At 52.9% G+C, this 14548-nt stretch overlaps 1 protein-coding gene across 1 annotated transcript in view; it reads right to left on the bottom strand.

Moving 5' to 3' along the window:
* SVIL (supervillin) overlaps positions 1 to 14548 on the bottom strand; it is a 275366-nt gene that overhangs the window by 33618 nt on the left and 227200 nt on the right. Inside the window, exons 28-30 of the mRNA XM_088455534.1 lie at positions 14379 to 14526; positions 14127 to 14272; positions 760 to 935 (exon numbers count right to left, since the gene is read on the bottom strand). Of these exons, the coding sequence (XP_088311660.1) occupies positions 760 to 935; positions 14127 to 14272; positions 14379 to 14526 (470 nt within the window). The remainder of the gene's footprint in view (positions 1 to 759; positions 936 to 14126; positions 14273 to 14378; positions 14527 to 14548) is intronic.

The raw sequence follows: 14548 nt of genomic DNA, 5'->3' as shown, positions 1-14548 counted from the left end.
GAACTTAGTCAGGGCCATACACTGTTGCACAATCCCATAAAACAGGGACACTCTTAAATTACTGAGGTTCTGAGGCTGGCTTCATGCACACACTATCACATTCTGGCAGGCTCATGAGCAGCTCAGCACTCAATACATTCCACTCAATACATTCAGACTGTGGCAGACAGCATAATCAATTCAATTCACAATCTTTGATCCTGGCATGGTTAGCATAAGGAGATTACAAACAGCATGGAAGATTGCAGGCACAGTGGGTGGGCCCCTTCTGTCCGGGAACAGGACTCCAGTCCGGACATTCCCACCCCTGATGGCTGCATAGACTTACAAAACTGGGTCTATCATCAAGCAGTGGGGTGATAAAATATTTATTATTGCTATCATATTAAACCCCTTTTTCATTGCAAAAGAATTTGGGATCTGCGTGATACTCTTTATTAACCCTTGCCTCTGAACCCTATCAAGTTTGCCTAAGTACTCTTCTATCTTCTTATAGTAAGGTGCCAAAAACTGTACCCCTTATTTAATGTGTAGTCTGACTAGTGACTTCTACAACGTTAATGCTATATTTCCATCACATGTATTACTTGTTTACACATGCATTAAAAGTTACTCCCATGTGGAGTACAGACCATTGTAGACTCCAATCAAGAAAATCAATACACCGACGAGCCAACATTGTGTGAGCAATAATATAGAGAAAACACAAAGCATGTGAACAGCATTTCTTCTCTGAGGATCAGCTTTTAGATTTCCTACCTTGGTATAAGAGAATTGCATTCTCCAGGATCTAGAGGATTAATGTCGCAGTTCTCATAATCGAACACACCGTTCCACAGGTGCTTGGCTAGCTGGAATGCCACCTTCCGCTGAGTCAGTGTCACCTCCTTTCCGTGCCACACATACACCTCACTGCCAAAGTCAAACACCAGCACCTGCAAAATTCATTTTTCACAAATAAATTAACTCTGATCTGTAGTGCACTATTATGTATTCTAAATACAATAACTGCACATAGGAAATTAAAGAAGCACTAATACCAAACACTTATTTGTATCCAACATATACTGCATAACAGAAACAAAGAATAAAAGTAAAAATTTTCATTTTGCAGGGCTTAATTATTCGCTCTCACTGGTGGCCACACCATTATACAGGCTGATTTGGACCCAAAATCTTCACCATGTCTGGGAAATAATCTAATGCAAATTGATCTTTGTTGGTTATGGCGTGCTAATGACTTTCGGCCAATAAGCAGAGCCATTCATTTGCAGATCCCACTCATTGCTCCCCAAAGGTGAGATGAATCAAACCTTAGAGAAATAAAGTGAAAAAGTTTCCCACAGCCAATCAGCTTCTAGCTATCATTTATCTAATACTGGGTACACACTAGACAATGTATGTACCCAGCGACGGCAGATGCAACAGTATGATATATCGGGCGGTCCATACACACTGCACAATCTAGTGTACGACCACCGAATATATCGTTCCTCCACCGCACCCAGTGGTATGGCGTCGGCCGCCAGATCTTCTGATCTGCCGTATATGCACAGCAGAACAGAAAATGTGACGAACGATACACGGGACCACAAAATCACCCGCACACACTGAGCGATGTGGCCGATATATCGTTCCGTTCCACGTCGGAATGTAGGCACCTTTAGAGTCTATAAAATGACAGTTATAAAGGTGTGATACAGAGAATGGGAAAAATAGGACATATTCCATCATCCGCTTTAGACTGTGTGCATGGTATGGGTGATCTCTATGCGAGTATCTGTCTCTCCATAGTGAAAAAGTGAAGGGATTAAGAGCTGCTAGTGTACACATGACCTCATATTAAACTACGGCTGTGTCCTCATACACTATTGCTGCAGTCATGCCAAACAGTCCCTTAGGGCATGCCAGCGAGCGACTCTGCTTGCGCCAAGCGTCTTTTTGTTAACCGAAAATGCATCTTAGTCATAATAATGCGATACAACTATGATGCACCAGGACACTGCATGGATTAAGTTGGTATGCGGCACTTGTATATCTGTGTGCGACGGAGTCTGAGTCTGTATACAAAGTGCTACGATGCAGCGGACATAGCTTTTTTTCCACACCAAGTTCTGTTGTGCTTTCATTTACAGACTCAGTTGCACACAGATATACAAATGTTGCATGTCATATTTACCAGTGCAGTCTTCTGGTGCGTCTTAGTCACATCAAATTGTGACTAAGATACATTTTTGGCCGAAAGACGCTCGGAACAAGCAGAGTCACATGGGACCTGGCAAATCACTCATGGCAGGCGTTTCGCGCCACATGTGGTATTGAAGAGAAGCGTATGAGGACCCATCTGTGGATAATGTACAATTTTAGCATCAGTATTCACTAGAAATATAATGTGGCTAGCATAGGTCAGTGAGCATGTGACAGGCAATCTGAATACATACATTAGGCAGAAACTACCAAAAAAATTTTTTTTTTTACACTAATCTAAATAAAAAAAACAAGAGATATGGTAAGAACTTACCTTTGTTATCTCTGTTTCTACGAAGTCCATAAGGTCCACAGGGTGACCTTGGGGTATAGCTGGATCCTGGATCCTCGGGCACCACGGAGTTAAAGCTTTTAGCTGCTCCCAGGATGCACTTGGGTCCAACCTCCCCTATACCCCGCCCCCGAGCCACAGGCACCTCAGTTGGTAAGCAGCCCAGGCTGGAGGAGGAGACGAAACAGAGAGAAGGAAGACTGGAACACACAAGAACCATACTCACAGAAATGGGAGACGGAAAACCGGTGACCAGTCACAGAGCCCATATGAAGCCAGGTGCGTCAGGGCGGGTGCCCTGTGGACCCTATGGACTTCGTAGAAACAGAGATAACAAAGGTAAGTTCTTACCATATCTCTTGTTTTCTACTTCAGGGTCCATAGGGGTCCACAGGGTGACCTTGGGGATGTCCCAAAGCAGTCCAACTAAGGGCGGGGACGCTCCTGTGCTGATAGGAGAACCCGGCGCCCAAAGGATGCATCCTGAGAGGCAAAGGTGTCAAACGCATAGAACCTCAAAAAGGTCTGAATGGAAGACCAGGTGGCCGCCTTACAGAGCTGAACAGCAGAGGCGCCACGGCTAGCAGCCCAAGAAGGGCCCACGGACCGAGTGGAATGAGCCTTAACAGAGGCTGGAACAGGTAAACCCTCCTGCATATAAGCCTCAATAATAACAGAATGAAGCCAACGGGCTAGAGTCTGTTTGTTGGCAGGCCAACCCCTCTTGTGAAAACCAAAGAGGATAAACAAAGAATCCGACTTCCTCACAGAACTAGTCCGGTCCACATAAACCTGGAGTGCCCGGACAACGTCTAAGGAAGTCTCCCCAGCCGAAAGATCAGGTGACTGAAAGGCTGGTACAACAATTTCCTGATTAATGTGGAACCTGGAAACCACCTTAGGCAGGAAATCAGGACGAGTGCGAAGCACCGCTCTGTCCTGATGAAAAATCAGAAAACGGGGACGACAAGAAAGCGCCCCCAAATCTGAAACCCTCCTGGCAGAAGCAATTTTCAAGAGGAAAACAGTTTTAAAAGTTAGCCACTTGAGCTCCACTGACTCCAAGGGCTCAAAAGGAGGACCCTGTAAGGCCCGAAGAACCACCGCCAAATCCCACAGGGCCACAGGTGGCACAAAGGGAGGCTGGATTCTCAAAACACCCTGGAAAAAGGTGTGTACGTCCGGCATAGCAGCGATCCTGCGCTGGAACCACACCGACAGAGCAGACACGTGTACATTCAGTGAAGAAAGACGTAATCCTAAATCCAAACCCGACTGAAGGAAAGCCAAAATACGCGAAACCCGGAACACCTGGGGATCATAGTTTCTGGCCTCGCACCACTGAAAGTAAGTGTGCCACACTCTGTGATAGATCCTCGCGGAAGCCGGCTTGCGCGCCCTCAGCATGGTGGTAATAACGGAGCTAGAAAAGCCCCGAGACCTCAGGACGGCTGTCTCAAGAGCCACGCCGTCAAAGATAGTCGACCCAGATCCGGGTGAAGACAGGGCCCCTGAGACAACAGGTCCCGCCGTTGAGGTAGGAGGTACGGAGCGTCGATGGACAGGCTCCGCAGATCGGAGTACCACGGCCTTCTGGGCCACGCTGGGGCCACCAGGATCAGTGTGCCTCCGTCCTGTTTGAACTTGCGCAGGACCTGAGGCAGCAGAGATATCGGAGGGAACAAGTAAGCCAGTTGAAACAGCCATTTCACCGACAGCGCGTCTATCAGACTTGCGCCTGCGTCCCTTGTCCTTGACCCGTACACAGGCAGCTTGTGATTGTGACGGGACGCCATCAGGTCCAGCTCTGGCAGCCCCCACTTGTCCACGAGTAGTTGGAATACCTCTGGATGAAGCGACCATTCCCCCGGGATGCACGTCGTAACGGCTGAGGAAGTCTGCCTCCCAACTGAGGACTCCTGGGATGAAAACTGCAGAGAGAGCTGGAAGATAGCGCTCCGCCCAAGCCAGGACGCGGGACACCTCCGACATCGCAGCTCGACTGCGAGTCCCTCCCTGGTGATTGATGTACGCCACCGTGGTGGCGTTGTCTGACTGCACCTGAACGGCCCTTCCGTGAAGAGCGGTGCCGGACGACTGCAGGGCTCTGTATACTGCCCGCAGTTCCAGGATGTTGATGGGAAGAATCGCTTCCTCCGCCGACCAACGACCCTGAAGTGACAAGGAGCCTGTCACCGCCCCCCAACCCCGGAGACTGGCATCTGTCGTGAGCAGAACCCATTCCGGGATCCAAAAGGGGCGCCCCTCTAGGAGATGAGCTGTCTGCAGCCAACACCAGCATCTGAGAGCGGATCCTGTGTGGCAATCCGTTCCATTCCGAAAGAATCAGCCCCTGCAGGGGCCTGGAATGGAACTGGGCAAACTCCACCATGTCGAATGCCGACACCATGGACCCCAAAACTCTCATCGCTGAGTGAGACCAAAGGGTAGAGCCCTGAATTGGTAGTGGTTGTGGAGAATAGCAAACCGCAGAAACCGTTGGTGCAATGTTGCTATAGGCACATGGAGGTAGGCGTCCTGGATATCCAGGGAGACCATATAATCCCCCGGTTCCATCGCCAGTATGATGGAACTCAAAGTTTCCATCCTGAATTTGGGAACCCTGAGAAACCTGTTCAGGGACTTCAAATTGAGGATGGGGCGATGAGAGCCATTGGGTTTCTGCACCAGAAACAGCGTAGAGTAATACCCCATCCCACGTTGAGACTGTGGTACGGGTTTAATGACCCCCGCCGTCAGCAAGGCCTCTATGGCTTCCTGAACCTGCAAGGCCTTGGTTTTGTCCTGAGAAGGACTTGTGCAAAAAAACTGGCAAGGCGGCCTGTGCCGAAAAGACAGGGCGTACCCCTGGGAGACCACTTCTCGCACCCAGGCATCCGTGGTGGTATTGTGCCAGCACTGGGCGAATTGAAGAAGTCGGCCTCCCACTCTGGGGTCCCCCAGAGGGAGGCCCATCCCATCACGCAGAAGGCTTATCTTCTGGCTTGGAAGAAGGGCGCCTAGCACTCCAGGCTTGCTTCTTTGGCTTTGAGGCGGTCTTGGGTGCGGACTGCCTCTTGAAGGACTGACCCTTTGCCTTGCCCTGAACCCGAAAGGAACGAAACGCCGAGCTCCGGACCTTAGCAGGTGTAGTAGCTGAAGGGAGGAAGGCTGACTTGGATTTTGCCAGGGTATCTACTATTTTGTCCAGGTCCGGACCAAATAGTAATTCCCCATTAAAAGGTAAGGCCTCCAAGCCTTTCTTTGAATCCGCGTCTGCTCTCCAAGACCGCAACCACAAGGATCTACGAGCAGACACTGCTGCCGCCGAAACCTTCCTGTCCGTAGGATCCTTCAGCGAGGATATAGACGGCAATGGCAAAGTAGCACTCCTGATGAGGCGTGTTACATGGGAATCGACTGCAGGCGGAGTTTCCCATTTCTTACAATGTGCTTCCGGGAATGGATAATTGGACGCCAAGCGTTTCTGTGGCAGGAAACGCTTACTGGGCGTCTGCCAGGCCACCGCCATGTAATCAGTCAACTGATCAGACAAGGGGAACGCTGTAGAAGTAACCTTAGCTTTTTTAAAACTAGGATACCTTGACTTGGGAGCGGGTGCCTCATCCTCAATCAGAAGAATGGACCAGAGCCCGCACATTGATGGAAGACTTAGTGTCTACCTCCTGGACTGAGGCATCTGAGGCTGAGTCATCCTGCACCTCACCATCATCCAAGGACCCCTCAGAATCCGAAAGATGCGCAGCCTGTGCCATGACTGAGCGTTTAGACGCCCTGGAGGGCACGTCACTGCGCAACATCAACTGAAAAGCCGAAGATGCTGCCGCCAAATCTTGGACAGCGTGGGAAAGCGCATCCACCCAGGGTGGAGGAGCTGTCACAGGAGCCTGAAACGGCACCACAGCCGGCTCTGCCACAGGGGTGGACTGAATATACATTGGCAACCCCGCATAGGGACCAACAGGCTGAGACCCCGGGGGAGTCTGCAATAATTGTGGGACACCCGGGGAATGGGGGATGACAGGCTGGGGCAACGCCCTAGTAGGGGCGGCAGTCGGGACCGACAGACGGTCCGCGATGGACACCAGCACCTGGGAAAACATCGCCCATGGTGGCTCCTGCGACATGGGAGGTTTAGACGTACCAGGGACCGCCTGGCACCGTCCGCACAGGCCGTCCTGTGACAAATCCTCCCTATCCACTCCTGCAGAACAGCGCCTGCAGGAGAATAATGCCGGAGCCCCGAAGTGCTCAATCTCCTCCTCAGACATGACTTAGGAAGAAAACGTGCGCACTCTCCAGTGTGCTGAACAACAGCCCACAATATGGCACAGTGTAGCACACAACTGTATGTGACGGACCTCACAAATACGTGATCTATATAAGAGAGGTCAGTAGAAACGCCCTTCCCCCGCACACCTGTAGGGCTTGTAGGAGAAGGAAAGGGATAGGTATAGGCTGACAGTAAGTAGAAAACAAGAGATATGGTAAGAACTTACCTTTGTTATCTCTGTTTCTACGAAGTCCATAGGGTCCATAGGGTTGACCTTGGGTTATAGCTGGAACAGGATCCATGGGCACCACACAGTTAAGCTTTTAGCTCCCAGGATGCACTTGGGTCCTCCTCTATACCCCGTCCCCGAGCCACAGGCACCTCAGTTGGTAAGCAGCCTAGGCCGGAGAATATGGAACAGAGAGAAGGAAGACTGGAACACACAAGAAACCATACTCACAGCAATGGGAGACGGAAAACCGGTGACCAGCCACACAGCCCATTTGAAGCCAGGTGCGTCAGGGCGGGCGCCCTGTGGACCCTATGGACTTCGTAGAAACAGAGATAACAAAGGTAAGTTCTTACTATATCTCTTGTTTTCTACTTCAGGGTCCATAGGGGGTCCACAGGGTTGACCTTGGGGATGTCCCAAAGCAGTTCAACTAAGGGCGGGGACGCTCCTGTGCTGAAAGGAGCACCCGGCGCCCAAAGGATGCATCCGGAGAGGCGAAGGTGTCAAACGCATAGAACCTCAAAAACGTTTGAATAGAAGACCAAGTGGCCGCCTTACACAGCTGAACAGCAGAAGCGCCACGTCTAGCAGCCCAAGAGGGACCCACCGAACGAGTGGAATGAGCCTTAACAGAGGCTGGCACAGGTAAACCCTCCTGTGCATAAGCCTCACAAATAACGGAACGAAGCCAACGGGCTAACGTTTGTTTGTTGGCAGGCCAACCCCTCTTGTGAAAACCAAAGAGGATAAACAAGGAATCAGACTTCCTAACCGAAGCCGTCCGGTCCACATAGATTCTAAGCGCCCGGACCACATCTAAGGAAGTCTCACCAGCTGAAATATCAGGGGACTGAAAAGCTGGCACAACAAGTTCCTGATTAATGTGGAACTTCGAGACCACTTTGGGCAAAAACTCAGGACGAGTGCGGAGCACCGCTCTGTCCTGGTGAAAAATCAGGAAAGGAGGGCGACAGGAAAGCGCCCCCAATTCAGACACCCTCCTGGCCGAAGCAATTGCCAGGAGAAAAACGGTCTTAAATGTCAGCCACTTGAGCTCCACCGACTCAAGAGGCTCAAACGGAGGACCCTGCAGGACCCGTAGAACCACCGCCAAGTCCCAAGGAGCCACAGGAGGCACAAAGGGAGGCTGGATCCTGAGAACACCTTGGAAAAAGGTGTGAACGTCCGGCAGCATTGCAATCCGCCGTTGAAACCACACAGACAAGGCGGAAACCTGAACCTTCAGAGATGCAAGGCGTAAGCAGAGGTCCAATCCTGATTGAAGAAATTCCAAGACCCTAGAAACTCGGAACACCTGAGGATCATAATTTCTGGACTCACACCACTGAAAGTAAGTGTGCCACACCCTGTGATAAATCCGTGCTGAAGCAGGCTTGCGTGCCCTGAGCATGGTACCAATAACCGAACTGGAGAAGCCCCGAGACCTCAAGACGGCTGTCTCAAGAGCCACGCCGTCAAAGACAGCCGACCCAGATCCGGGTAAAGACAGGGCCCTTGAGACAACAGGTCCCGACGCTGAGGAAGAAGGTACGGAGCGTCGATGGAGAGGCTCCTGAGATCGGAGTACCAAGGACGTCTGGGCCACGCCGGAGCTACCAGCACTAGTGTGCCGCCGTCCTGCTTGAATTTCCGCAGAACCCGAGGAAGTAGGGATATCGGAGGAAACAGATACGCCAGGTGAAACGTCCATTGCACCGACAGCGCGTCCACCAGACTTGCGCCTGCGTCTCTTGTCCTTGACCCGTAAACGGGCAACTTGTGATTGTGACGGGAGGCCATCAAGTCCAGCTCCGGCAGTCCCCACCTGTCCACGAGTAGCTGAAACACCTCTGGGTGAAGCGACCATTCCCCGGGATGCACGTCGTGACGGCTGAGGAAGTCCGCTTCCCAATTGAGGACTCTAGGGATGAAGACCGCCGAGATCGCTGGAATGTGACCCTCCGCCCAAGTCAGGATGCGAGACACCTCCGACATCGCTGCCCGACTGCGAGTTCCTCCTTGGTGGTTGATCTACGCCACCGTGGTGGCGTTGTCGGACTGCACCTGTACCGCCCTTCCGTGAAGAGCGGGGCCGGACGACTGCAGGGCCCTGTATACAGCCCTCAGTTCCAGGATGTTGATGGGAAGAAGAGTTTCTTCCGCAGACCAACGACCCTGGAGAGACAATGAGCCGGTCACTGCCCCCCAACCCCGGAGACTGGCATCCGTCGTGAGCAGGACCCAGTCCGGGATCCAAAAGGGGCGCCCCTCGACCAGATGAGCTGTCTGAAGCCACCAAGCCAAAGATTGCTGAACGTCCGGAGACAACACCAGCACCTGAGAGCGGATCCGGTGAGGTAACCCGTTCCATTCTGATAGAATCAGCCCCTGCAGGGGCCGGGAATGGAACTGGGCAAATTCCACCATGTCGAATGTCGACACCATGGACCCCAGAACTCTCATAGCCGAATGGACCGACAGGCGGCAACTGCTCAGGCAACTGCGTATCCGCAGCTGTAGGGAGGCGACCTTCTCCGGAGTCAGGAAGATCCTTTGCTGACGCAAATCCAGCAGGGCTCCCAAATGAACCATCCGCTGTGATGGAATCAGGGAGGACTTTTTCCAATTTATCAACCACCCGTGTGCTTGCAGGCAAGCGATCGTCAGGTGGAGATGTTGAAGCAGTACCTCTGGGGAGCTCGCCAGCAACAGGAGGTCGTCCAGATACGGCAGCAGCCGTACATTCTGGTTCCGAAGATGTGCGGCCATGACCGCCATAATCTTCGTGAACACCCTCGGCGCCGTGGAGAGACCAAAGGGTAGCGCCCGAAACTGATAGTGGTGTTGAAGGATAGCGAACCTCAGATACCGCTGGTGCGAAGGTGCTATCGGAACATGGAGGTAGGCGTCCTGGATATCCAGCGACACCATGTAATCCCCCGGTTCCATCGCCAGAATGATGGAACGTAACGTCTCCATCCTGAACTTGGGAACCCTGAGGAATTTGTTCAGAGACTTCAAGTTGAGGATAGGGCGATGAGAACCATTGGGTTTCTGCACCAGAAACAGAGACGAATAATACCCCGTCCCTCGTTGAGATTGAGGAACGGGAACAATGACCCCTGCTTTCAGCAAGGACTCTATAGCCTCCTGAATCCGTAACGCCTTGGTCTTGTCCTGAGAAGGACTCATGCAGAAAAACTGGTGGGGTGGTCTGTACCGAAAAGACAGGGCGTACCCCTGGGAGACCACTTCTCGAACCCAGGCATCCGTGGTGGTATTGTGCCAGCACTGGGCAAATAGAAGAAGTCGGCCTCCCACTCTGGGGTCCCCCAGAGGGAGGCCCGTCCCATCAGGCCGCAGGTTTATCTTCCTGCTTGGAAGAAGGGCGCCGTGCACTCCAGGCTTGCTTCTTGGGCTTAGAGGCAGTCTTACTCGCAGATTGTCTCGGGAAGGACTGACCTTTCGCCTTCCCCTGAACCCGAAAGGAACGAAAAGCCGAACTCCGAACCTTAGCAGGCAGTGCCGCCGAAGGGAGGAAGGCTGACTTGGATTTAGCCAGGGTATCCACAATTGTGTCCAAGTCCGGACCAAATAGTAATTCCCCATTGAAAGGTAAGGCCTCCAGGCCCTTCTTTGAATCAGAGTCCGCTCTCCAGGACCGCAACCATAAGGATCGGCGGGCAGACACCGTTGCAGCCGATACCCGCGAAGTCAGCAGACTAGCATCTAAAGAAGCTTCTCCAACGTAAGAAGCAGCGTCCCTCATCTGTCCCAACAACGCCCGCTGGACATCCGGAGCGTCATCCGAGAAGGTATCTTCCAATGCATTGGCCCACCCCTCAATGGCCTTGGCCACCCAGGAGATGGCCATGGACGGTCGGGCCACCGCCCCGGAGAGGGAGTAAATTGACTTTAAACAAGTCTCAACTTTCCTGTCCGTGGGATCCTTCAGCGAGGATATCGACGGTAATGGTAAAGTAGCGCCCCGAGTTAAACGGGTGACATGGGAATCCACCGCCGGTGGAGTTTCCCATTTTTTACAATGTGCCTCAGGGAAGGGATAATTAGAAGCCAACCGCTTCTGAGGAAGGAATCTCTTACTGGGCGCCTGCCAAGCTACCGCCATATGATCCGTCAACTGATCCGACAGGGGAAACACCGCAGAAGCCACCCTAGTTTTTTTGAAACTAGGAAACTTCGACTTAGGAACCGGTGCCTCATCCTCTATAAGAAGAATAGCTCGCACCGCCCTAACCAGTGCTCGCACATTAATGGACGACTTGGTATCCATTTCCTGGACCGAGGCGTCCGAGTCAGTGTCATCAGGGACCTCCCCATCATCTGAGGAACCCTCTGAGTCCGATACCTGAGCAGCCCGTGCCATGAGTGAGCGTTTTGAAACCCTAGAAGGCATGTCAGTCTGCAACATTGACTGAAAAACCGAGGAAGCGGCCGCCAAATTTTGTACTGAGTTGGAGAGCACATCCACCCAGGGTGGAGGAGTCACCATAGGGGCCTGAAAAGGTACCACAGGCTGCTGCGGCACAGGGGAAGCCTGTATATACATAGGCAACCCCGCATAGGGACCCACCGACTGAGACCCAGGAGGACTCCGCAATAACTGCGGGACACCCGGGGAATGGGGGATGGTCGGCTGGGGTAACGCCCTAGTAGGGAGAGCAGTCGGGACCGATAGACGGTCCGCAATACACACCAACACTTGAGAAAACATCGCCCACGGTGGTTCCTGCGTCAGAGAAGGTCTGGATGGGCCAGGAGCCACCTGGCACCGACTACACAGACCCTCCTGTGACAAATCCTCCCTATCCACTCCTGCAGAACAGCGTCCGCAGGAGGCCAACATCGGAGCCACTGAGCGCTCAACCTCCTCGTCTGACATGACAGAATATATTATATATCTGGCACCAGGGTAGAAGTAAAACGCACTCACCGGTGTGCTGAACAACAGCCCACAATATGGCACTGAGTAGCACACAACTGTATGTGACGGACCTCACAAATACGTGATCTATATAAGTGAGGTCAGTAGAAACGCCCCTCCCCCACACACCTGTAGGGCTTGTAGGAGAAGTAAAGGGATAGGTATAAGCTAACAGTAAGCGGAAAATAAGCACAGACAGGCAGCACTAGCAAAAGTCACATACCATGCAGGAAGTTATACTCACTGCACCTTTACACTACAATCAACCTGCCCAGATTCAGTGTCTGGGAGGGCTATAGTGCTGTGTACGCTGTCCTTAATCAGGGGAGAGGTACACAGGGGGACCGGTCCGCATGCTCCCCGAGAGATCTGCGCTGCCACTGTGAGAAAATGGCCGCTGGAGACCTCAGAGGAGGAGTGGCCGAAGAGTCTGCAGCTCAGCGACGCCAGACTGCGCGCTGAAAGGCGCGCTGAGCTGAGGGGAGGAGCCGCTGACAGGGAAGGCTGGCCATAACCCCAGGGATGCTGGCTTCCCGCTTGCCCCTTTATCCCTGGTGGTCTAGTGGTCCCACGGGTTATGGGGGGGGCCCGCCGCCACTGCCAGCAGCCTCCGGTCTGTCCCCAGGACCGGAGGCTAAAGGACTGCATTTAAGGCATTCCGCGCGCCGCCGCTAGCCAGCGACGCGCAGCTCACCTGCATCCCCGGCAACTCCGGCAGCAGTCCTGGGAGGTAGACAGAGTCCGGCTAGTACGGACTCTGCCCTCCCGCCGCGATCCCCAGATCAGTACTGGCGTCGCGGCGCCAGTCGGGGATCAGAGCGGCAGCGTGGGCATCTGTACAGACAGCCCTTCGCTGCCGTCTGTAGTAAAAGAAACTAAAATAAATAAATAAAAAAGCTTCTGGGGGCTGCTCCTGCAGCCCCCCTGCACGGTGACCGACTCCGGCCGGGCACCAGCTTACACTGAGGTGCCTGTGGCTCGGGGGCGGGGTATAGAGGAGGACCCAAGTGCATCCTGGGAGCTAAAAGCTTAACTGTGTGGTGCCCATGGATCCTGTTCCAGCTATAACCCAAGGTCAACCCTGTGGACCCCCTATGGACCCTGAAGTAGAAATAAGCACAGACAGGCAGCACTAGCAAAAGTCACATACCATGCAGGAAGATATACTCACTGCACCTTTCCACTACGATCAACCTCCCAGATTCAGTGTCTGGGAGGGCTATAGTGCTGTGTACGCTGTCCTTGTCGGGGGAGAGGTACACAGGGGGACCGGTCCGTGTGCTCCCTGAAGATCTGCGCTGCCAGTAAGAAAATGGCCGCTGGAGACCTCAGAGGAGGAGTGGCCCGAGTAATCTGCAGCTCAGCGACGCCAGACTCCGAGCTGAAAGGCGCGCTGAGCTGAGGGGAGGAGCCGCCGACAGGGAAGGCTTCCTCCCCTGGCTAGCATATTTAACCCCCAAGGTTGCGGCATCCCGCTTGCCGCTTAATTTACCCTGGTGGTCTAGTGGTCTGGCGGGGTATGCCTCCGATGGAGGGGGGCCCGCCGCCACCGCTAGCGCCCCCGGTCTGTCCCCTAGACCGGGGGCATGGGACTGCATATAAAAAGGCATAACCCGCGCACCGGCGCTAATCAGCGGTGCGCGGCTTACCTTAAGCTCCCCGGCGTCTTCCGGCAGCAGTCCCGGGGGAAACCAGAGTCCGGCTAGTACAGACTCTGGCTTCCTCCGCCGCGATCCCCAGTTCAGTGCTGGCGTCGCGGCGCCAGCAGGGAGAAGGAGCGGCAGCGTGGGCGTCTGTACAGACAGCCCAGCGCTGCCGCTCTGAAGAACAAAACTAATGTAAAAATAAATTTAAACTAGTTAAATAAAAAGCTTTAGGGGGCTGCTCCTGCAGCCCCCCCCGCAGGGTGACCCGACTCCGGCCGGGCACCATCTCAAACTGAGGTGCCTGTGGCTCGGGGGCGGGGTATAGGGGAGGTTGGACCCAAGTGCATCCTGGGAGCAGCTAAAAGCTTTAACTCCGTGGTGCCCGAGGATCCAGGATCCAGCTATACCCCAAGGTCACCCTGTGGACCCCTATGGACCCTGAAGTAGAAATAAGCACTGTAACCACTAACCTCCTTAGACTGTAGAAGCGAACACCTGGGAACTTTACCCCAGAATTCATCAACAGGGACCAGTTTATCATCCACTAAGTGGTAGATACAGTTTGTTTCGATGATTGCATTTTCATAGCGCTCATCTTCCTCTGGAGTTCCAGCATCTGCCGTTACAAAAGCACAAAACATAACGTGATCATTGTTTTGTTTTTTTTACTTGAAGTTTTTTTTTTTCTAGTAATTTGACCCTAAATCTTACAGAACATTTACCTTGATACTCTGTCTGACCGCTTAAAAGTTTCCAGAAGTCCCGAGCAGCATGGGTATGAGTATTTATCCCCTCCTCAATAGTCTGCACATACGATGCTCTGCAGCCAATCTCCCTCTTTGTCTGAATTATCGTGGCCAATTCAGAAGCCTAAAAAAAAACAAAAAACACT

Source organism: Taudactylus pleione, unplaced genomic scaffold (assembly GCF_031769625.1).
Source record: "Taudactylus pleione unplaced genomic scaffold, aTauple2 ptg000659l, whole genome shotgun sequence".
Taxonomy (NCBI): Eukaryota; Metazoa; Chordata; class Amphibia; order Anura; family Myobatrachidae; genus Taudactylus; species Taudactylus pleione.
Note: the sequence above shows the minus strand (reverse complement) of the source record. Positions and strands in the feature narration are given on the sequence as shown.